At 46.5% G+C, this 23,678-nt stretch overlaps 1 protein-coding gene across 1 annotated transcript in view; it reads left to right on the top strand.

Moving 5' to 3' along the window:
• Positions 1–23,678, top strand: part of LOC141139101 (uncharacterized) — a 42,152-nt gene that overhangs the window by 10,436 nt on the left and 8,038 nt on the right. The window contains exons 3-7 of the mRNA XM_073624913.1: positions 12,642–12,768; positions 17,666–17,761; positions 17,959–18,075; positions 20,627–20,743; positions 21,659–23,678. The exon at positions 21,659–23,678 is cut by the window's right edge and continues 8,038 nt beyond it. Coding sequence (XP_073481014.1) covers positions 12,642–12,768; positions 17,666–17,761; positions 17,959–18,075; positions 20,627–20,743; positions 21,659–22,128 — 927 coding nt within the window. The 3' untranslated portion in view covers positions 22,129–23,678. The remainder of the gene's footprint in view (positions 1–12,641; positions 12,769–17,665; positions 17,762–17,958; positions 18,076–20,626; positions 20,744–21,658) is intronic.

Genomic DNA, 23,678 nt, shown 5'->3' with positions numbered 1-23,678 from the left:
CCCCAGAAACAACAGCACATCATCAGCATAAAGTGCTATTCTCTCCTCACCCCCCTTTCTTTTATAACCCTGCAGGCCTAGAGAGCTTCTTATTACCTCCGCGAACGGCTCCATTGCTAGGGCGAACAACAGGGGCGACAAAGGACACCCCTGCCTAGTCCCCCTCTCAAGGGAGATCCGCTCTGAATATGTATTATTTATTTTTAACCTAGCACTGGGGTGGTGATATAGTATCTTAAGCCACTTTATGAACCGAGGGCCGAACCCAAATTTCCCCAATACCCACCATAAATAGTCCCATTCCAGGGAGTCAAATGCCCTGGCGATATCCAGGGACAGGACCACCCTGGAGCCTACATTCTCTACCGGCGTCTGGAGATTCAAAAAGGTTCTTCTTTTTGTTTTTACTAGTGTACCTATTCTGCATAAACCCAGACTGATCCGGGTGAATCAGACCGGATATGCATTTATTGAGCCTGGTAGCCAAGACCCTTGCCAGGATCTTGGCATCCGTGCCCAACAACGAGATCGGTCTGTATGACGATGTTTCTAATTGATTTTTCCCCTCTTTCTGGATCAATACTATAATAGCCTCAGACATAGACAAAGGTAGGCTCCCAGCTGCAGCTGACCAATTATATGCCTTCAGAAGTTCCGGGGCCATCACCTCCCTAAATTGTTTGTAAACCTCGACTGGCAGTCCATCGGGGCCTGGGGACTTTTGGCTCTGCATATTCTTTATTGCTTGCACAATTTCTTCCAATGTTATTGGTACTTCCAGACTATTCATGTCTGCATCCGAGAGCACCGGCAAGACAGTACCTCCCAAAAATTCCTCCATCTCTATTTGTTCAGGACAGTGGCGTGTCCTATACAGATCCCTATAGAATTCTACAAATGTATCGTTAATTATCCCCGGATCTGATGAGATATCCCCTTTCTTTGTTTTAATCATAGGAATTGTTGAAGAGGGAGAGCTGGTTTTGGCCAGCATAGCCAGCGTCCGACCAACTCTTTCCCCCTCGTCAAAATTCCTCTGCCTCTGAAAAACCTTCCTGTTCTCTGCTCTCCTAATTTCTTCGTTTTTATATTCTTGTTGCTTTAATACCCATAGATCTCGGTTTTCCATAGTCGGATCTAGCACATACTTTCTTTCTGATTCCCGAACCTCTTCCCTAATACTCTCTGCCCTTGCCCTTGTTTGCTTCTTTAACTTGGATATTTGTTGGGTCAAAAGCCCTCAGGAATGCTTTCAAAGAGTCCCATATCACTCCTCCCGATGCAGTACCTGTATTAAAGTCGATAAATTCTCTCAGTCTTACATTAATTTCATCCCTATTTCCCATCAGTTCCAACCATGTTGGATTTAAAGACCACAACCTCAAGCCACCTTTATCCCGCATGGTTAATGTCAATATCAGTGGTGAATGGTCAGACACTCCCCTTGGGCGATATTCAATTCTATGGATTAGGGGTTGGGCTTCTTTGTTACCTATGGCCATATCAATACAGGAGAGCGTTTGGTGGGTCCCTGAGAAGCAAGAGTACTGTTGAACAGTAGGGTTACGAGCCCGCCACATATCACACCACCCTACCTCCTCCAGGAACTGTGCCAGCCTTCCCTCCTCCCCTCTACCTCGACTAACCCCTGGCGGAAATCTATCGATCCTGCTATCAAGAACGGTGTTAAAATCCCCAACTATCACCACTGGGACCTCTCTCTTATCCTCGAGGAACCCTAATAACGAGAACAAAATCTCCATTTTAAAAGGTGGGGGAATGTACACATTTACTATAACAAAAGGCCTTCCCTCAATTAAGCAATACAAAAAAATAAAACATCCCAATTTATCAATACTGACATCCCTGCAGGAAAACATCAGACCCTTTCTAATCAGGATACTCACTCCCCTCGAGTAGGAGGAGTACACTGAGTGATATTGTAACTGAATTTTTTTATTTCTAATTGATAACTTGGTCTCGTCGGTCAGATGGGTTTCCTGCAGGCATATCACCTCAGTAGCACATGATTCTATTTCCTGGAACACAGTAGCTTTTTTCATAGGCTCGCTCATAGTCATACCTCTGATGTTCCAGGAACTTATCCCAAATGATCTAGGCTGCATTCAATATATACTTCAACAAAGTGCTGTACCAGTTATGCAAGTTAAGCAAGTACCGGGATAAATCTATCCTTCCACTAATATGTTGATAAGTCGAAGCCATTATGCTGTTTTAACCCGGCACTTTTTTTGAAAAGAATTACAAAAAAGAAATCTCCAACATCTAAACTGATAATACCAATTCACCACATGTGCCCTTATTCCCCCAGGCCTTTTGGACTTCTGTTTCAACTCAACAATACCCCCTCTTATCATACTCAGTGCTATTATTATGGGGAGGGGACCAAGCGGGTTCAGAGGAAAATTACCCCCATACCCCCCACCCCTCCCATCCAAAACTGTGTTTCTTATTATTTTAAATCTCATAAAGTTTAAATAATTATAAAAATTTTTTTTTTTTTTTTTTATTAACCGTGCAGTGTACATTTTAACCATAATTGATGCAACTGTGCTATCCCCTACTTTAAATAATCCCTTCTGCCCCCTCCCTTGCCTCACTCGGCGTGCCCTGGGGGCCTTCCTTGTGACCACTCTTCTCCCCTCATCCCACCTCATCCACCCCCCCTCTCCCCATACTCCCCCCTCCTCCCCCCCTCCCCCCCAGTAGCCCCATTGACCCAAGGGTTGCAAGAAACCCCATCACCACTCTAAGCAATGCTCTCAACCCACACATCATCCACCCATCCCTCCCTCTCCCAACCCCTGATGCTGCAAAAAAAAAAAAAATTTGTCCATGTGTGATTTCAACTTCATAGGTTCTTTTTGTTCTCTTCAAACCAGTCCGTGACTCCTTTGACAGTTTCAAAAAAACGGGTAGTTCCTAGGGCCTCTATACGCAGCCGTGCAGGATATAATAATGCATATGAAATATTGTGATTCCGTAATGTGCACTTAATATCCAAAAAAACTGCTCTCCTCCTTTGTAGATCTGGGGAATAATCTGGGTATATCGCAATTTTAGCTCCATTAAAAAAAATGTCTCCTTTTTCTCTAGACCTTTGCATTAAATTCAGCTTATCTTTATAACAAAAAAATCTCAGTATCATTGGTCTCGGGCGATCTCCTGAGTATGCTGATCTAGACGGCACTCTGTGGGCTCGCTCAATAGAGAAAAACTGTGAGAACGCCTCAGCCCCATACACCTCCTTAAGCCACTTTTCCATAAATTCTTCAGGTCGGGAACCCTCGCTTTTCTCGGGGAGACCCATCACTCTTACATTCTGTCTTCGGGACCTGTTCTCCCATTCATCCATCTTGAGGCTGTTAGCGTCTAGTTGTGCTTGCATTTTTTTAAACTCATGCCTCATTGGGGTTACGATATCTTCTACTTGGCTAACCCTTTCCTCCACCATTTTAACTCTCTCCACTGTTTTCTGAAGCTCTTGTTTAATACTGTTAAACTCCTCACTTAAAGCTTTCAGCTCTTCCCACATCCCGCTTATCGAGCTCCTACATGCGTTTATGGCACATAGTACCTCTTTTAAGGTGGGTTCCTGATCAGAGGCTACGGCTGTGCTAGGGCTGCTATCCCCTACTATTCCGGGCTGCTCCCTCTCCGGGCTTTTTTTGTTCGTTACTCTTGTGCTGGCTACCTGGTTATCAGGCCCTTTCCCCAGGCTCCTTCTATCCCCCGGGCCCCCAGCTGAGGACTTTCCCGCAGTCGGCTGATTATTTTTGGCTGGAGACTGCGTAGCGCTATGTGCAAATTTTTCCAGCTTTGCAGCAGCTGTTAATGCGGATGCATTTTGAGACCCCTTCTCCTTTTCTTTGGCTGCCCGGGTAGCTTGAACAGGCATATTTTCTTGGGGCTGCTGTAGCTGATCTTCCCCCTTTCTCTTGGTCATAGCCAGCTATGATACTTTAAGCACTCTTAGCCCTCCAGTCCACACAGTCTAATCAATCCACCAGTCAATCCTTCCACACTTTAGCAAACCGCTCTGTATAGTAACAAAAGCCGGATCCCAGGCTCCCTGCTTTAATACACAGTCTCTGTAGTATATGCTTATGTAAACAGAATCTTTACCTCTCTCCCTTTAGCATCTAGGGAGTCTGCAGGGCTTCAGCAGGGCTTTTTGAAGTTGTATCTGCTTCCTCGACCTCTCGCTGTGTTGGCAAGGTGTCACTAGGCAGCCTAACACAGCCACAAGCACAGCAGCGGCGTTCATTCCCGAGTCTCTGCCCCGCTCAGCTGATCTTCCCAGCCTCCTCTCTTGCCGCTGAGCGACGTACCAAGCCTCCTACTGCTACGGCGTGGCGTCGCTAAGCAACCCAACGCCGCCACAGACACGTTGATAGTAGCTCCCAGGACTCCGCTTAACACAGCCGCACGGCGGGGAGAACTAACAGCTGATCCTCCCCAGCCTTGTCTCAGCCTTCTCTCTTGCCTCCCCAATCAATCAGCATACCGTCCCTTAGAATTCAGGCAATGGAAGCCTCTGAGCGTCAAAGGCAGGGACCCGGAGCTCACAGGGCTATCACACGGCTGGGCAGACCCATTAAAACAGCAGCGCTAATACAGCATCAGGGACGGAGCCGGGAGAGAGCACTCGCTCACTGCTCACACCTGCATCCGGTCACGCGCCCCCCCCCCCCCCCCGCCTCTTCACTGAGAACATCTGTGAGCTGTGAGAACATCGCCGATGGCTCGGTTCTCACAGCTCCCCGAGCAGAGAGCTGCTGGCTGTCCGTCTCCAGCTCTCCACTCTAACCGCGACCTCCCCCTGCGCTCCCTGGAGCTCTGAGCTGTGGGGGGGGCGGGGATTGGCTCGCTGAGAGGCTGAGATGGGTATCAGTCCAGGCACCTGGTGGATCCGGACTACCATTATCGGGATGACACGGTGCTTGGACAGATTCCAGTGACGTCAGCGGACTTCAGACCGCTCTCTGCTGAAAGCGGGTCAGGGGAGTGCCAAACGAATTGCATTCCTGTGGTCCATAGGAGTAACCCAGCCAAATGAGCTCAGGCTCGACTTCTCCTTTTATTAATAATAATGTCATAATAAGCCCAAAAAAAGGGGGGTTGTGTATCACATATAATAAATACAATAAATTCATAATATACAGGTAGATGATAATATTCCTATGAACTAAATAAGGAATATAGGTTGTAAAAATCAGGCTGTATTGACATTATAAAAACCAGCACATGACTGGAAAAAAATGTTTTTTTTTTTCTATAATATAGTATAAAAAAAACTAACATCGTAATAATTACATATGGTAATAATATATACGGAATATAGGCTGTATATGTCAAACTGTCTTGCCATGGTGAAACTCGTCTTGCATAATATAGACATATGTCATAATAATGCATGATTGATGTAAGAAGTATAGATCCAACTGTCTTGACATTGTAGAACTCTATGCGTTTCGTGGCTCATGACCACTCGTCTGGAGTAAAAAGTCAAGGATATCTGTAAGTGTAAATAATTAACAAGTTCTATAATGGAAAAAGATTTCCTAAGTTGAGAAAAAGAAGGGAAGGATCTATACAAAACATGGGATCTGATACTTACATATTAACTCAAACAGAAAGCCCAGCTTCAAGAGCGGGAGGAGGGGGTGTCAGTTATAACGTCTGACCCGAGGCTGAGGCAGGGGTAGCCAATACAGACCCTGGGAGCCACCAAGGAGAGGCCAGATGACCGTATGGTGGTCCACATGGAGTGTCTGTGGTATTTCCTGCTTCCTTCACCTGCAAGGCACTTCCCTTAAGTTTACCACCGTGTTACAATATATGTACATTTTTCCTGGAGGTTTCTTTGTGACCCCTTGTATTCACCGAGCACCTTTTTGGATCTCGCCAGCATGTGATTGGTTCTTCTGATTCCACTGCCGTGTGTTTTTTGTTCACTTCATTTCTTTTCATATTCTCACGGTTGTGTAGTTGTGGTTTGCTTCAGCATGCCTCTCTCCTCCCTGATTTCACTCCTTGCATATCCCTCCACGCTTCCCTTCTGGGTTCGCTGGGACACATCTCTACCACATCACACTTTTCCTCTATACATTAATATACTCATGTAGATGTCCTTTACTCTTTACACTTTTTCTAGATCAGTGTGGGTTAGATGTGCCCCCCTTTTCTCACTCCATGTGGACCACCATACGGTCATCTGGCCCTCTCCTTGGCTGCTCCCAGGGTCTGTATTGGCTACCCCTGCCTCAGCCCCGGGTCAGACGTTATAACTGACACCCCCTCCTCCCGCTCTTGAAGCTGGGCTTTCTGTTTGAGTTATTATGTAAGTATCAGATCCCATGTTTTGTATAGATCCTTCCCTTCTTTTTCTCCACTTAGGAAATCTTTTTCCATTATACACCTTGTTAATTATTTACACTTAGAGATATCCATGACTTTTTTACTCCAGACGAGTGGTCATGAGCCACAAAACGCATAGAGTTCTATAATGTCAAGACAGTTGGATCTATACTTCTTACATCAATCATGCATTATTATGACATATGTCTATATTATGCAAGATGAGTTTGACCCATACAGCCTATATTCTGTATGTATTATTATGTAATTATTACCATGTTAGTATTTTCATACTATATTATAGAAGAAAAAACTTTTTTTTACCAGTCATGTGCTGATTTTTATAATGTCAATACAGCCTGATTTTTACAACCTATGTTCCTTATTTAGTTCATAGGAATAATATCATGTACCTGTATATAATCAATTTATTGTATTTATATGTGATACACAACCCCGCCCCTTTTTTTTTTTTTGGCTTGTTATGACATTATTACTAAATCGCATCATGTATTTTCAATTATGGAACCTTTTACTTTGAATCCTAAATACATTTTCAACCGCATGCATTTTTTTTACATTATCTTTAAGTGACATTCCTCATATAAAGTCCCATGACCGTTGCTTTCCTTCGTTTACATGTTGGTAATTGTAGTTCATTCATTTACAGAACTTGGCAAATAAATGACGCGGCCGTGTGGGCGGAGTCGCTTTCTTTTCAACTTGTGACAGTGGGTGCGGTGAGAAGATCTCTAGCACACTGTCACAATTAGAGGGGGGATCCTGAAGAGGCTGCAAGAGTGGGAACGTGTTACATGCTTCACCCTAAAAATGGATGTAACATGTTCCCAAACCTTAACCTTTTAAAGACTAAGTCCACCTTTATGACCATGGGGGTTTATTTACTAAAGCTAGAGAGGGCAAAACTAGTCACAATTCTGCAGAGAAACCAATCAGATTCTAACCTCAGCTTGTTTAATTAAGCTTTAGCAATAAAACCTGGAAGCTGATTGGTTTCTCTGCAGAATTGTGACTAAGTTTGCCCTCTCTAGCTTTAGTAAATAAACCCCCATGTTTTATGTTACACCTATATTTAAGCCAACTATCATCTTTCCTGTGCAATCACTTCCACAAATAAGCTGACAGTCAGCTGAGGACGTACACACACCGGTTTCTGATGTAACCCTTACTTTGGTGGTGGCGAAAGAGTTGAAGCAGAACAGTAATTGCAAACATATATATGATATAAATACTGCCTTTAACCTCTTTAGAACCACTTTAAGTTCTCAGCATCTTTCTAATGGAATGCAGGAGAATGCAATGATGGTGTTGTGTAGTGAGGACTCTATGGTTATTCGGTGATCCTGTGAGAAGTGAGTGACTGGCCACATGACTTGAAAAGTCACTCTCAGAACTTTGTAGTAGGTGCACTGGGAGTCGTCCTTATAACGCAATGGTTCTCAACTTCTGTCCTCAGGACCCACTAACAGGCCAGATTTGAAGTATTGCCTTGGGGGAGATGCAGACTAGAATACTGCAATCACTGAGCAGCAAATGATATCACCTGTGATGGATTTCAGTTATCTTGCAGATCTGGCCTGTTGTTGGGTCCTGAGTAAGGATGAGCTCCGGCGTGTTTGCAAGCCACACGTGCAGAGCCCGCCAGGAAGTCGGCACTGCAGAGCGCTAATCACAAGCAGTGAGACATTGTCCCGATGCACGGCTGCAGAGATCGGGAAAAGTCTCACTGCTTGTGATTACCGATGTGCAGACCTCCTGGCGGGCTCTGCACGTGCGGCTTGCGAACACGCCTGAGCTCATCCTTAGTCCTGAGGGCAGGAGTTGAGAACCACTGCTATAACGGATGTGTGCGCATCTCTGGGAATTCATTGGTGTAATCTAAGGGTAGATCCTCTATCATTAGAAGAGACAATGTGCCAGGAACAGAGATGGAACTGTCTTCTGAGAACATGGGTGAGGGATTTGAAAGAGATGTGCGAAGGACACTGAGCAAGCCTGGTAACGCTCTGAGGGATTGTGCATTTGGACATTGACTCAATTTTCATAGCTGAAGCATTGAAGTCATCCGGGTTGACCTCTCAACAACTCAGATCTCCCTGATCTTCTTCCCAGCAGTGACTCACAAGCCCAGCTCTCCCTACTATCCCTGTCTAGCACTGACTCGAAAGCTCTCCCCTCCCACTAGTGATTCAGCAATTCGGCTCTCCCTGCCTCCCCCTCCCAGCATTGACTTAGCAGCTCAGCTCTCCCTGGTTTCTTTCTCCTAGTAGTAGTTCAGCAGCTCAGTTCACCCTTCTCTGCTGGTCCAGCAGCAATCTAAACACTCAGCTTATGCCGACCCCTGCAACAAAACATTGATTCAGCAGCTCAGTTCTCTCTGCTCCCACCCATCATGACTCAGCGGCTCAGCTCTCATTGTTCCCTATTCCCAGCATTAAGACTCCATTCACAGTTGTGCGAGTTGTCATGTGACTTTGGACACATGAAGTCACATGACAAGTCGCAGCCCATGTATTTCAGTGGAAGCCGTTCTAATGTATGCAACTTAAAAAAAAGTTCCTGCACTACTTTCATGTGACTTGAGTGCCATAGACTGTAATGTAAGGTCACGTGAAAGTTGCATTTTAATGTTATTGCCACAGTTGTGCAACAGTCAGCAGAGAAAGTCGCATCCAAGTCACACCCATCCTAAGTTGCATAAAAGTTGCATTGTAAAGTCGCTATGGAAATTGCATGGCTTTGGAGTCACACGAGTGTGGCTGGAGCCTAACTCAGCAGCTCACCTTACCTATTCCAACAATGATTTAGCAGCTCAGCTCCCTCTTCTCCCAGCAGGGTTTCCACAGCTCCCTCTTCTCCTAGCAAGGGGTCCACAGCTCCCTCTTCTCCCAGCAGGGGTTCCGCAGCTTCCTCTTCTCCCAGCAGGGGTTCCGCAGCTCCCTCTTCTCCCAGCAGGGGTTCCGCAGCTCCCTCTTCTCCCAGCAGGAGTTCCGCAGCTCCCTCTTCTCCCAGCAAGGGTTTCGCAGCTCCCTCTTCTCCCAGCAAGGGTTTCGCAGCTCCCTCTTCTCCCAGCAAGGGTTTCGCAGCTCCCTCTTCTCCCAGCAGGGGTTCCGCAGCTCCCTCTTCTCCCAGCAGGGGTTTCGCAGCTCCCTCTTCTCCCAGCAGGGTTTCCACAGCTCCCTCTTCTCCCAGCAGGGTTTCCACAGCTCCCTCTTCTCCTAGCAAGGGGTCCGCAGCTCCCTCTTCTCCCAGCAAGGGGTCCGCAGCTCCCTCTTCTCCCAGCAAGGGGTCCGCAGCTCCCTCTTCTCCCAGCAAGGGGTCCGCAGCTCCCTCTTCTCCCAGCAAGGGGTCCGCAGCTCCCTCTTCTCCCAGCAAGGGTTTCGCAGCTCCCTCTTCTCCCAGCAAGGGTTCCGCAGCTCCCTCTTCTCCCAGCAAGGGTTCCGCAGCTCCCTCTTCTCCCAGCAAGGGTTCCGCAGCTCCCTCTTCTCCCAGCAGGGGTTCCGCAGCAGCTTCCCCTTCTCCCAGCAGGGGTTCCGCAACACCTTCCTCTTCTCCCAGCAGGGGTTCCGCAGCAGCTTCCTCTTCTCCCAGCAGGGGTTCCGCAGCAGCTTCCTCTTCTCCCAGCAGGGGTTCCGCAGCAGCTTCCTCTTCTCCCAGCAGGGGTTCCGCAGCAGCTGCCTCTTCTCCCAGAAGGGGTTCCGCAGCAGCTTCCTCTTCTCCCAGCAGGGGTTCAGCAGCAGCTGCCTCTTCTCCCAGCAGGGGTTAAGCAGCAGCTGCCTCTTCTCCCAGCAGGGGTTCCGCAGCAGCTGCCTCTTCTCCCAGTAGGGGTTCCGCAGCAGCTGCCTCTTCTCCCAGCAGGGGTTCCGCAGCAGCTGCCTCTTCTCCCAGCAGGGGTTCCGCAGCAGCTGCCTCTTCTCCCAGCAGGGGTTCCGCAGCAGCTGCCTCTTCTCCCAGCAGGGGTTCCGCAGCAGCTGCCTCTTCTCCCAGCAGGGGTTCCGCAGCAGCTCCCTCTTCTCCCAGCAGGGGTTCCGCAGCAGCTCCCTCTTCTCCCAGCAGGGGTTCCGCAGCAGCTCCCTCTTCTCCCAGCAGGGGTTCCGCAGCAGCTCCCTCTTCTCCCAGCAGGGGTTCCGCAGCAGCTCCCTCTTCTCCCAGCAGGGGTTCCGCAGCAGCTCCCTCTTCTCCCAGCAGGGGTTCCGCAGCAGCTCCCTCTTCTCCCAGCAGGGGTTCCGCAGCAGCTCCCTCTTCTCCCAGCAGGGGTTCCGCAGCAGCTCCTTCTTCTCCCAGCAGGGGTTCCGCAGCAGCTCCCTCTTCTCCCAGCAGGGGTTCCGCAGCAGCTCCCTCTTCTCCCAGCAGGGGTTCCGCAGCAGCTCCCTCTTCTCCCAGCAGGGGTTCCGCAGCAGCTCCCTCTTCTCCCAGCAGGGGTTCCGCAGCAGCTCCCTCTTCTCCCAGCAGGGGTTCCGCAGCAGCTCCCTCTTCTCCCAGCAGGGGTTCCGCAGCAGCTCCCTCTTCTCCCAGCAGGGGTTCCGCAGCAGCTCCCTCTTCTCCCAGCAGGGGTTCCGCAGCAGCTCCCTCTTCTCCCAGCAGGGGTTCCGCAGCAGCTCCCTCTTCTCCCAGCAGGGGTTCCGCAGCAGCTCCCTCTTCTCCCAGCAGGGGTTCCGCAGCAGCTCCCTCTTCTCCCAGCAGGGGTTCCGCTGCAGCTCCCTCTTCTCCCAGCAGGGGTTCCGCTGCAGCTCCCTCTTCTCCCAGCAGGGGTTCCGCTGCAGCTCCCTCTTCTCCCAGCAGGGGTTCCGCTGCAGCTCCCTCTTCTCCCAGCAGGGGTTCCGCTGCAGCTCCCTCTTCTCCCAGCAGGGGTTCCGCTGCAGCTCCCTCTTCTCCCAGCAGGGGTTCCGCTGCAGCTCCCTCTTCTCCCAGCAGGGGTTCCGCAGCAGCTCCCTCTTCTCCCAGCAGGGGTTCCGCAGCAGCTCCCTCTTCTCCCAGATGTGATTCAGCAGCTCGATTGAACCTACTTTCCCTTTCCAGCAGTGACTCAGTATCTCAGCTCCCCCTGTCAGCAGTGGTTCAGCAGCCTGATCCCTATGATTAAGCCATTTTTGGATGAGTGAGGCTTAGTCTGGTAGGACACCTTTGTGAACTTGTGCTGGAATAATAAAGCTTTGTTGAAGGTTTATGCCATTGGAGTGTGGCCAGTTTGCGATTTGATATGAATATCAATATGACATCTTATCCCCATAGCAGTTAGTAAAGACAACCAGAGAGGTAGATGGCAGGAGTTTTCTAACTCATGTGCCCTAGACTTGGGGTTTCAGAAACAGGAGAATTATGAGAGCCAGCACTTTGCCAGGTACAAATGATCACTAAAAGCTGTTTTCCGGGGAAAACAATAATCCTCGAATGCAGTAGGGCTGGCCCTGCACTGCAAGGATTAAATGCTGACTAATGTCTGGAGTACTGGAGAAATTGCTTTTTCTGGTACCCTAGACCTAAACAAGCGTTTAACCCTTACAGTGTGGGGGCAGCTGTGTTGCAAGAGAGGATTTTTGTTTTCCCCGAAGCTAGGCTTTAAAGCGGTAGTAAATCCAGCAAAAATATAGTTTCAGGCTCCCTGTGCTAGCATGCATCTCATACTATATATACACATTATAAAAAGACTTGCCTTAAAAGAAAGCCCTCCGGCAGTACGCTGGCACCGCTGGCAGGGCTTCCATCTTCCCCTGTTCTTCCTTCTGGGTTCGCGGCCTCCGGCCATTTGAATAGCTGAGCCGTAATGATGTTGCTCTTGCGCATGCACATGAGAGCCACTGCTGGGGTACAGCACTCTGAAGGGGCGGCATACTTAATATGACGTCCCTTCAGAGTGTAGTACGCATGAACCAGTGATGTCACCGGTTGCAAAACCGCTAAACGGTGCATGTTATGGTATTACTCATTTTATCTACAGGTAAGATTTTTTAAAAGCTTACCTGTAGGTAAAAGTTGCAAAGTGGAGTTTACTACCATTTTAATCATGGATAGACACTTTTACTAGGTGGTAAAACAACCTTCAGTAGTTTGGTACAGGTGGCCCATTAATTCTGGTGCAAGAAGTCACATGGTATGAAGCTTGTATGATGTTCATGTACAGCTGTTTTACTTTGATAGAGGTGTGTTACACTTGGTAAAGTGGTAAGTTCTCCTCTTGGGTTGGCGTTTTACGGCTTTCTGTTGTCTAATAGTCTTGTTGTTTCTTTATTGCGTACCAGGGATCTGTGAAGTTCCGTGACGTGGCGGCCTGTTTCTCAGCCGAGGAGTGGGGTTCGCTGGAGGACTGGCAGAAGGACCTGTATAAGAACGTGATGCGGGAGATCCACTCTGCACTGGAGGCCATGGGTACGAAGACATTGAATTTATGGTCATAACCTGACTTTCATGTGAAATAACTTTTCTACATCCAGCAATGTTTGGTATCCGTAGTTGCACCTTTGTGAACATCTGGTGCAAATGTGTTTGTACTCCTACTTATACCTCACGCTCCGTGCTGACGGTTCCCTGGCTTCCCCTTTGCACATTCCACTTTTAACTCCTAGTGTGATGGAAGGTGCAAAAAGGAATGCCAAGGAACTGTCAGCATCAGTGGCGGCCCGTGCATTGTGGGGGGGGTTAAGTGATGGCTGCATTTGCTGGGCACAAATGGCTGCATTTGATGGGGGAGGTTCAGTATTTTTCAGTTTGTTTGCGCCCCCCCAAAAATTTTGAGCACCAGCTGCCACTGATCAGCACAGAGACAGTACAGGGAACTTCACAGGGCTGTTTGTCAGCTGTGGATTTGAATCCCTCCTGACCTGCCAGCAGCAGTGTGTGTGAATGTCTGTACCCTGTAGTGCACCCTGTCTCACTGCGCTGTCCTGCATAGGCTGGCAATCTTTTGGGACCTGTGATGTGTCCCAGAAGATTGCAGGGTGGAAGGGCCGCCTATGGGGCCCAAGCGGAAGTGGGAGCTCGTCGGTAATCGTGATGCTTCACGGAATCTAAATCGAATCGTTGATCAGATAATCGTAATTGAAGCGTGAGACCAGTGAAGATGCGCACCCCTATGAGTAGTATTTTATTTTTAACCACTTCAGCCTCTTCGACATACCTGTACATCGCCGGGTTAAAGGGTTATACTGGGGTGATGCCTGCAGCTACAGACATCACCGATGTATATCAATGGTCTGAGAAACTAGAAGCAATGAGTTTGTCACCATTTACACATTCACCAGGATGTAAACAAGCCATTACTGGCTTAAGAAAGCATGGGATCAAACCAATCTTGATCTGATGCTTCCCCTCTGGCGGAGGGGAGATCTGGGGTCTAATGGACTGCAGATCTCTCAGTAAAGAGTACCTGTCACTGTCCATGCTATCACAAGGGCTATGATATTCATCCCAAAAAAATGAAGGAGAACGCACGTGTTGGTTCCACACGCATACATAAACAGTGATCGCACCACACGTGCGGTATTGCCACAAATGTCACAGGCTGAGCAATAATTCTAGCACCAGACCCCTGTGTAAATCTAAAGTGGAAACCTGTAAAGGCTTTCAAGGCGTCACCTATAGATAATTTAATGTACTATAGTTTGCTGATGTTCCATGCATAATTTTAAAGCATGACATATTTAGTATCTATTTACTCAGCGTAACATCTTTTATATTTTACTCAAATTTGAGTATTACATTGTGCTTGTGTGCACTAAATTTAAAGTGTATTTTTTTCCAAAAACTTTGCATTTGATAAACTACACAAATACTGCGTGACATAAAAAATTGCATCGCCCATCATTTTATTCTCTAGGGCCTTTTCTTTAAAAAAAAAAAAAAAAAAAATATATATATATCTATATATATATATATATATATATATATATATATATATATATATATATATATATATATATATATATATATATATAATGTTTGGGGGTTCTTATTATTTTTCTAGCAAACATATGTAGATATGTGAGAAGAGTTATAATTGGCCAGGGGCTGAAATGGTTAAATCCTGCACTTGTCCTTTAATACATGCAGAAAGATCTATTGATCACTGGAATCTAACGCCAGAAAAAAAGATCTGTAAATGAAAACGTTCTTTCACCTTTCGAATAACTCCTAAGATCTATAGATCATCAGAATCTTAAAATGATTGTAAAGGCAGAAGGTTTTTTATCTTAATACATTCTATGCATTAAGATATAAATCCTTCTGTGTGCAGCTCCCCTAATCCCTTAGGGGGGCTGAGGGTGGACCTGATGTCCCTCTCTGTCCAGCGACGTCCACGAGTGTCTCAGCCGTCCGAGATTCTCCCTCCTGATTGGCTGAGACACAGCAGCGGCGCCATTGACTCCTGCTGCTGTCAAAGTCAGCTAGCCAATCAGGAGAGAGAGGGAGCAGAGTCGAGGCTCCGTGTCTGAATGGACACAAGGAGCTGTGATTAGGCTCGGGTGCCCTCATAGCAAACTGCTTGCTGTGGGGGCACTGAAAGGGAGGGAGGGGCCAGGAGGACAGAAGAGGGACCCGAGAACAGTAGGATCAGGGCTGCTCTGTGCAAATCCACTGTAACAGAGCAGGTAAGTATAAAATGTTTGTTATTTTTAAAGAAAAAAATAATGAGACTTTACAATCACTTTAGTTCCTCACTCCAGGCATGGGGATCTGTACATTACCAAGATCTAACACATCATTGCTGCATCTGTCAAACTGAGCTTGGTGTACTGAAGTTGTGATTCAGAAGACCTGCCACTTTCTGGGAATGGGTGGAGCTCTGCGGGGCCACATGGTCACAGCTTGGTTTGGCTGGCGTTGACGAGGTTATGTGGTGCTGTGCCGTGCTATGTGGCCAGTGTGTCGTCCCCCCGCCATCCCGCAGGGCTTCACAAATGTTCTTTGAATCTAGGAACTAGCCAAAAAAGTTAGGAGCCAGTTTTCTTTTAACGAACAAATGCTTACAGGTAGAACATATAACATGTTCCTGAAGGTAAACTTATCCTTTTAACCCTTTCTCTGCTAAAGCTGTTTTCTTTTCACACCGTTTTAAAAATCATTTTAGATCTGAAGATTACATAAAACCCCCAAAACATATATTTTCTGAAAGCAGACACCCTAGAGAATGAAATAGTGGTAGTTCCATTTATTTTTTTTTGCCTCACAACATTACCTCTAAGGGTAAATTTTAGGGGGCACAAAAATGCAATAAATTACCCAATTTTTTGGTAAAATTTAAAAGCCGAGGTTACACCGAATAAATAGATACCCAATATGTCAAACCTTAAATATATAAGTACTTCATAGTTTACGTAGGCGATGCTTTAAAAGCCCCCCATAGGTCATCAGTTTAGTGTTATGAAGGAGGTCTGGTGCTAGAAGTTATGCTCTCATGCAGGCCTGCACAGCGTTTTCAGATGTACAGTGAGGGGAAAAAAGTATGATTTTGTACGTTTGCCCACTGACAAAGAAATGATCAGTCTGTAGGAGGAGGAGGAATGCTGCCTTCGACCCCAAGAACACCACCCCCCCCGGTCAAACATGGAGGTGGAAACATTATGCATTGGGGGTGTTTTTCTGCTAAGGGGACAACTTCACCGCATCAAAGGGACGATGGACGGGGCCATGTACTGTCAAATGTTGGGTGAAAACCTCCTTCCCTCAGCCAGGGCATTGAAAATGGATTGTAGATGGGTATTCCAGCATGACTATGACCCAAAACACACGGCTAAGGCAACAAAGGAGTGGCTCAAGAAGAAGCACATTAAGGTCCTGGAGTGGCCAAGCCAGTCCCCAGACCTTAATCCCATAGAAAATATGTGGAGGGAGCTGAAGGTTTGCGTTACCATACATCAGCCTCGAAACCTCCGTTTCCCCTTATGGCAGGATTTCTTTAACCACTTGACCTCTGAAAGATTTACCCCCCTTCATGACCAGGCCATTTTTTGCAATACAGCACTGCGTTACTTTAACCACTTGCCTAATAGGCATATTTACCCCCTTCCTGCCCAGTGATTACATAGCGTGCCACAGGGGGTGCATGGGCAGCGCGAACACGGGAGGACGTCCATGGATGCCCTCCCTGCAAAGTAAGCCCACACGGTAGCCGTCTTTCGGCTATAGCATGGGAGTAAAGTGGTTAACTGACAATTGTGCGGTCATGCAATGCTGTACCCAAATTTAATTTATGTATTTTTTTCCCCCACAAATAGAGCTTTCTTTTGGTGGTATTTGATCACCTCTACGTTTTTTTTTTTTTTTTTTTTCTCTCTTTTTTATATTATAAAAAAAAATTTTGTAACCATAAAACATACATACAAATACATCTAAAACACACACATAACCATAAAATACACACATATATAACTATAAAGCACATACATATAAAAGACACACATATATAACCGTAAAACATACACATACAAATACATATAAAACGCACATATATACCCGTAAAATAGATACCCATACAAATACATATAAAAAAAAAATGTAAAACACACACAAACACATATAAAACACATATACAGCCTTTTAAAAAATTACAGTACAGTACCTTCACTCCCACAGCTTGGTATTGCGCTGTAGGGGGAGGCAGAGAGCACAGTACACACTTGGGAAGACACCTCCCTTTCCCCACTTTCACTTTGCTGACTCTGGATGAGCTCCCGTAGTGCTGATGTAAAGTTCAGCTGGGGATCGGGAGTCCACTCTTATCTGACATCCTTTCTCTACCAGGATGCTGCGGCACTCAGGATGACCTCAGGAGGCACCTCAGGGTGCCACGAAACCCCGGTTGAAAAAGGCTGATCTAGAACAGTGGGGGGGCCAACTTAGTTGAGATTGGAGGCTACAACTACAGCCCTATAGGGCCATACATAATATTCTGTATATCTAATGTCGGTCGGACACTGGACACACTCCAAGAGATGGTTATAGACTGGGGACTTGCTGCAGGAGATAGAGACAAGGAATATGTTACATAGGACTCTTATGAGATTGCCATTACAGCCCTTTAAAATGAATGGTCCCACTTCCAGTACTGTTTTCAGGGGTCCGAGGGATGCACAGTACGCTCCAAATGGCTGCAGGTTTGGGCATCAAGGATCTAGTGGATCCATCGTCTCAGGAATAATATAAGACATGAGGACGGTTCCCTGTAAACATGACTGTTTTCTTCCTCTCTTATATGATTTATATTGCTGTTGAGTTGCCTATTGGATTTCAAATGTATAATTTTTCAGTATGCTTGTCTTGTTTCCAGGTTACAAAATTGTGAATGCGGATGTTCTATTGAAGATTAAGGATGAGGAGTGTGAGAAGAAGAGCCTGGTTAATGAAAAGAAGAACTCAGTTCCAGGTGAGGATTTCCCCTGTCACTTCCTGGCACTGCATACCTCCAACACTCAGACTGCCTATCTGGTCTCGGGGTCACCTCTGTGATCTGTGTCTGCTCCTGACAATACATAACATTGCCCTAACACAGGCCAGCTCTATCTCACATCTCTGTTATCCACAGGTTAGTAAATCCCCTTGTCTTTTTTTATCGATTTGCAGCCTCCGGCAGAAGCATCAGCCCTGACATCTTACTTAGGATAAAGCACGACGAGGTGCCGGATTGGAGGGACATGGAGGAGGCGGAGAAAGAGGAGGAGCTCGACACCTCCAATTCCAGTGAGTGACTACCAGTGGGGCAGAACTTTTTTATTTCATTTTTGTTTGTAGTTCTGTATAGAGTTGGGAAAGATAGACACCTTCCTCATAGCAAAAGAAATAGCATTTACTGTATAACCATCACCATGGACATAACAAACATTTTTGGGAGGGTAAGTTCCCTTTAATAGGGCACTTTTTAAAAAAATTATTAACAACTGTTAGCTTGCGACTACAGCACCCTTTAGTTTATGTAACCTTAAACCAATCAGTGTGGCTGGTATCTGTTGAGGATATTTCTCCTGTTTTCTTGACCCTAAGTTCACAGCTATGCATGTTGCAATTGATGTGTTTTTCCGGCACGTTTTGCGTTTTTGAACATGCATTTTTTATGCTTTTTTTTTGTTTGTTTTTTTTGGGGGGGGATTAAGGAAAGCAAAGTATGACCGTTCTGTTCATGGAGTACAACTTTACACTCTCTGGCACTCAAGTCACATCAACATAGTACAATGACATCCTGTTACTCTTGGTTTACACCTATGAGTTTTTTAGTATGTTTTTCACAAACGCACTACAGTCTATTTCCACATGGTTTCCTATGGATCAAGTTCACATCTGTGGGTTTTTTTGGAAAGGGCCAGCAGATTGTGTTTTGCATGTAATAGACTTTAATGGACTCTCACTAAAAAAGCTAGTGTTGTGTTTTTGACGTGTTTCATGTTTTTTTTTTTTTTTTTTTTTGGCCAATAGGAATGCATGACAGTTCTATTCATGGAATGCGACTTTACACTCTCTGGCACTCAAAAGCTGCATGTTAGGGATAAGAGTTGAGGGTAGAGTTATTGTTACGGTTAGAGTTAGTGGTATTCAGTAGGGTTAGCGGTTATTGTTGGGGTTAGCATTCTAACAATTACTGCTAAGCCTAACTCTAATAATTACCTCTAACCCTAACACCTAACATGCGACTTTAGATACCTAAAAGTTCCTGCACTACGTTGATGCAGAACTATCGTACTTTCTTATTGGCCAAAGAAAAAACACAAGACACCTCAAAAAACACAACTTGTGCTTTCGGTATGGTTCCATTGAAGTCTTACAAGCTAAATTCAATCTGCTGCGAGGGGGGAAAAAAAGTCCCTGACCCTTTCCAAAAACTGCACCAACAGATGTGAACTAGAGCCATAGGAAACCATGCAAAACACACTAAAAAAGGCATAGGTGTAACCTGAGGGTAACAGGATGTCATTGGCACAGGAAATGAGAGGACATCTTCAGTAATAGGCCGCTGTGCTCCATCTAAAAGTGATAATAGGTGGCTGGATTTTCAGTTAACCCTTTTTTTCTGCCACACCTCCTCCCATGTAAATGTATATCTCCTTGGCTAGTTCCTCATGCTTAACAGTAAAAGTAAAGGCAAATCTATCGGCAAAATCAAAAATATAATTTTATTTTTCCTCCATTGATGAGCACAGGAGATCTGAACCTTCGGGTTATACTGACAGCTTCAGGAGGATTGGACATTGGTTGGCAAACAAACTGCACCCTATTCCAGGATAACCGTTTCCACTTTCAGCATGCCTCCATTTTTGTTTCTAGTGTCTTAGGAAGATATCTTTTTTTGACTCTGCTGTGTTAACACAAGCTTCTTTCTGTTTTCTTTTTTTTTTTTGCTTTAGTCAAGACTTTTTTCTTCTACATTGCTGCTGGAGATGGTCTCTTTAATAGCAACTATGTGGCAAAGTCGTCCTTAGCCTGCCTTATAACCACCTCCAGACCAGGCCTTTTCTGGCCCTTTTTGTTTACATGTAACGATCAGTATTTTTTGCTGGAAATTTTTGGAAATGTCAGGTCATCGCTTCCGGGTTACTACATCACAGAGCCGAACAAAGCTGATCCGGTCTTTGTTTTGGCTCTGTGATCAGCCGGCAGAAACTCCGCTAGCATTGCTTTTACAAGAGAGCCGACCGTTGGCTCTAAAGAACTGTACCGGGATGATGCCTGTAGCTGCAGGCATCATCCCAATATAACCACCTGAAGGCCAGAAACGTAGCAGGTATGTGACTGTTCAGCAAGTGGATAAAGTACCTTGCTAGACTGGACACTGTGAAGCTAGCTTAAAAGTGACCTTCGAGCTCTGGGTTCAAGGTGAGGCACTTTTAAGATAGTTATCTGCCGAGTGCTTTCCAAGTCAAGTGCCATTGGCATTTTCTGCACTTGCTGGGCACATGGCTGTGATTGGCTCTTTAACCCGATCTGTGATCAGCTGTGTCTGAGGCACATAGTGATCACAGATCATTGCTGATATTCGATGCAGGGGGCACGCAGGAAGCACGATCATGGGAGAAAGTCATATGACACCCTCCCGGTAATGTGCGACCACGTTGTAGCTGTAATTCGGCTATACCGTGGTCGTGAAGAGGTTAAAGTGGGAATCGGCACTCCCATTAGGATCTGTGTTCGACATTTACAAACTGTAGCAGAGTGAGCATAATGTGAGCTCTGGTGATGATGATAACCTTTGGGATTCATTGTCTGTGTCCTTCAGTCTGTCATTATACATTTCTACCTGCAGGTATCCCCGTGTTCGATCATGATCTTTCCATGTGGATCTTTAAGGAAAGTCCAGACGTCAGTCTTCCAGAAGATGGGAGAGACCAGCCGCTGCCTGCTGATACTGCTCCATGTACAGGTACCAATTAAAGTTGTAAAGGTAGAATTCTATGCATTAAGGTGAAAAACTTTCTGTGTGAACCTCCCTCGGCCCCTAATACTTACCTGAGCTTTTCTCCCGATCCAGAGCTGTGCTCTCTCCTCTCAGGGCAGATTAATAGCAGTGGAAGCCATTGGCTCCTGCTGCTTTCAATCAAATGATTTGATTGACCAGCGGGTGGGGTCAAGTTGCACTGTGTGTGTGTTAATGGATGCAGACGGCGCAGCCTTGGATCGAGCCCGCAGGTGTGCCACCATAGGAAGTGGCTTCCTATGGTGGCACACGGAGAAGAGGAGGAGCTAGGGGTGCCAGCGAGGGACCCAAGAAGAAGAGGATCAGAGCTACTCTGTGCAAGACCAGGTAAGTAGAAGACAAGTTGCACCAATGTGAATGGAGTCTTAATCTTATCATGAGGCCAATGTACAGCTTGGGTCTAGGATTAACTAAAGCAACACTGGGAACACAGTAAAGAATAACCAAGGTGCATGCAATACCCAATTGACGTTCAGTCCATCCGAAACTCAATTCTGGTGGACTGAGTCTTTTTTGTGTCTCTATGGCACTGTGTTTTGTAAGGGATTGTCACCTTAATTCTTGGCTCTGTGCCCGCTCACTCCGAGGTGTTCCTATTCCTCCTGTTGTATCATAAAAATCACAACCCAGCAGGGAGAGTGGGAGCCTCTATTGACCACGGCAGGTATACAGTTTTGGGGACTCAGTGCAGAGTTGTCACCATCAGGGTCTTCATGAGATTAAAGAAACTGTCAGGGGATTAACTTAGCAGCTTCCACTACAAACAGAAAATAAATCAGTTCTTGGTGTAGTGAAACATTATGCTCCGTACCTGATAAAGAAAATTGTTAATTGAAAGGTCTTGTTTTTTATCTTGTGCAGTTGACGGGATGTCCATATCACACTCTGCTCCCTCAGCCTTTAAGGGACCATTACCGGAGATCTCCACCCTGCGTCGTCCTATTTGCCCGGAGCTCCCCCGCCCCGGTAAGCGGAAGAGACGCCCGCCCCAGCGGAGGACCAGCGAGCAGCAGCCGGAATCAGACGATGATGAAGAGGAACCAAACCACCGCCTCCCTAGCCGTAATCTACCATCACTGGCTGTAGTCGAGGAGAGGAAGGATTGGACAGCGCAGAAGCGGATGTATCAATGCGACTTGTGCGAGAGGACCTTCAATGACCTCTGTAACCTGCAGGAAATGGTCCACTCCTGCCCACAGTGCGGTGGCTCCCTGAACCCTCTCCTCGGCCAGCTGGCTGACACCGAAACGGGTAATACCCAGACGCTGGACTTCTCTGAGCCTGGCTCAGACACCGGCTTGCCCCACCCTATGCAAGGACCGGTGGGGTGAGGTGTCGGATCATAGTGCCGCCTCCACACTGGATAATTTATTGATTCCTTATCCTCCACAAAGAATAGGGGGGTACCTTTTACATGTCTTCCTGGTACAGGAGAGGAAAATTCCCATCTATAGGTTACTGGAAACCCCCAGACCGCAAGAGCAATACAGCGTCAGTTTACGGGACGGCAGTGCTTCCTCCCACTGTTACTGGTTCCACCCTATTGTTACTGGTTCCACCCTATTGTTACTGGTTCCACCCTATTGTTACTGGTTCCACCCTATTGTTACTGGTTCCACCCCATTGTTACTGGTTCCACCCCATTGTTACTGGTGCCACTCCGCTTTTACTAGTTACACTTCTCCTTTTCTGGTTCCTCCCACTGTTACTGGTTCCATCCCACCCTTACTATTATCACCCCACTTTTACTGGTTCTACCCCAGCCCTACTGATTCCACTGAACCTTTACTGGTACCACCTCACCCTTACTCATTCCACTCAACATTACTGATTCCACCCCACTATTACTGGTACCACCTCACCCTTACTGGTTTCACCCCACCCTTACTAGTACCACTGCTCAACTGTGCACCACTAGCTCTGCTGTATGTGTATCCCCTGCACAGTGGTCAGCGCTCTTCCAGTTTGGCACTAGACACATGAACGTTTTAGAGTTTTATTGAAGATTGTCATGCTGCACTGAATGCTTCTGCTTTCACTTTCTGCACACCGTACATTTATATTGATGCTTTTTGGAGGGCTATAGTTGAGTATGTGTAAATTTCAAGCTGAACTTCTTGCAGAATTTTTCAAGCATTTTTTAAGTGACATTACTCAGCAAATATGGTCTTATTAATCCACTGCTGTAACCCCTGTGAAGTCATTCAAACTAGTATGACCAATGTCCTTATTTTCCTTTTGTAAAGCCGACCATAGAGGGTTCAAAGGCTGGCCAGTTCCTGCTGAACCATCCAAGATTCATACCACATATGGGCGGGCTGAATGCACCAAGTTGTTTGATCAAATTGGGTACAACCAGCCTGCCAGATTTCACATTTTTACATTTACGCTAGCAAAAAACACTGTGTTTGCCTGGCGGGGGTGGCTTTCCCTGCCACATCCCCCTCCCTGCTCGTAGAACACAATGGCTCCGCGGTAGGGATTGGAGAATTGAGCGATTTATGTTTACAGCAACCCGTGGTTACAGGAAAGAAATTTGCTCTATGGCCGGCTTAAGACCGGTGGCTGCTGTACCACTTCTTCCATGGCCAACAGTCTTAAAACATCCCTGCTATAGTTCCCTTTTACCAGCAGCCACATAATTGTATTACCGCTGGCTGCAGTGGAAGAAACCAGGCATCTCAGACTGGGACCGACTATGCAGCTATGTGGGTGGTTCAAGCATTGGCAGCAAACCCAACAACGTTAACGCCCAATAATGTCTGCAATTTCCAGTGTATAATGGGATTTGTGGTTGTTTCCAGTGGCCCTGCTCAGTGAACGGAAATGGCATCAGAGATTCTGTAATTACTACCCTAGCTCGGGTGTGGCTGTGGTTTCT

This window comes from Aquarana catesbeiana, linkage group LG04, assembly GCF_042186555.1.
Source record: "Aquarana catesbeiana isolate 2022-GZ linkage group LG04, ASM4218655v1, whole genome shotgun sequence".
Lineage (NCBI taxonomy): Eukaryota > Metazoa > Chordata > Amphibia > Anura > Ranidae > Aquarana > Aquarana catesbeiana.
The sequence above is the reverse complement of the archived record's forward strand: the minus strand, read 5'-3'. Positions and strand labels throughout refer to the sequence as shown.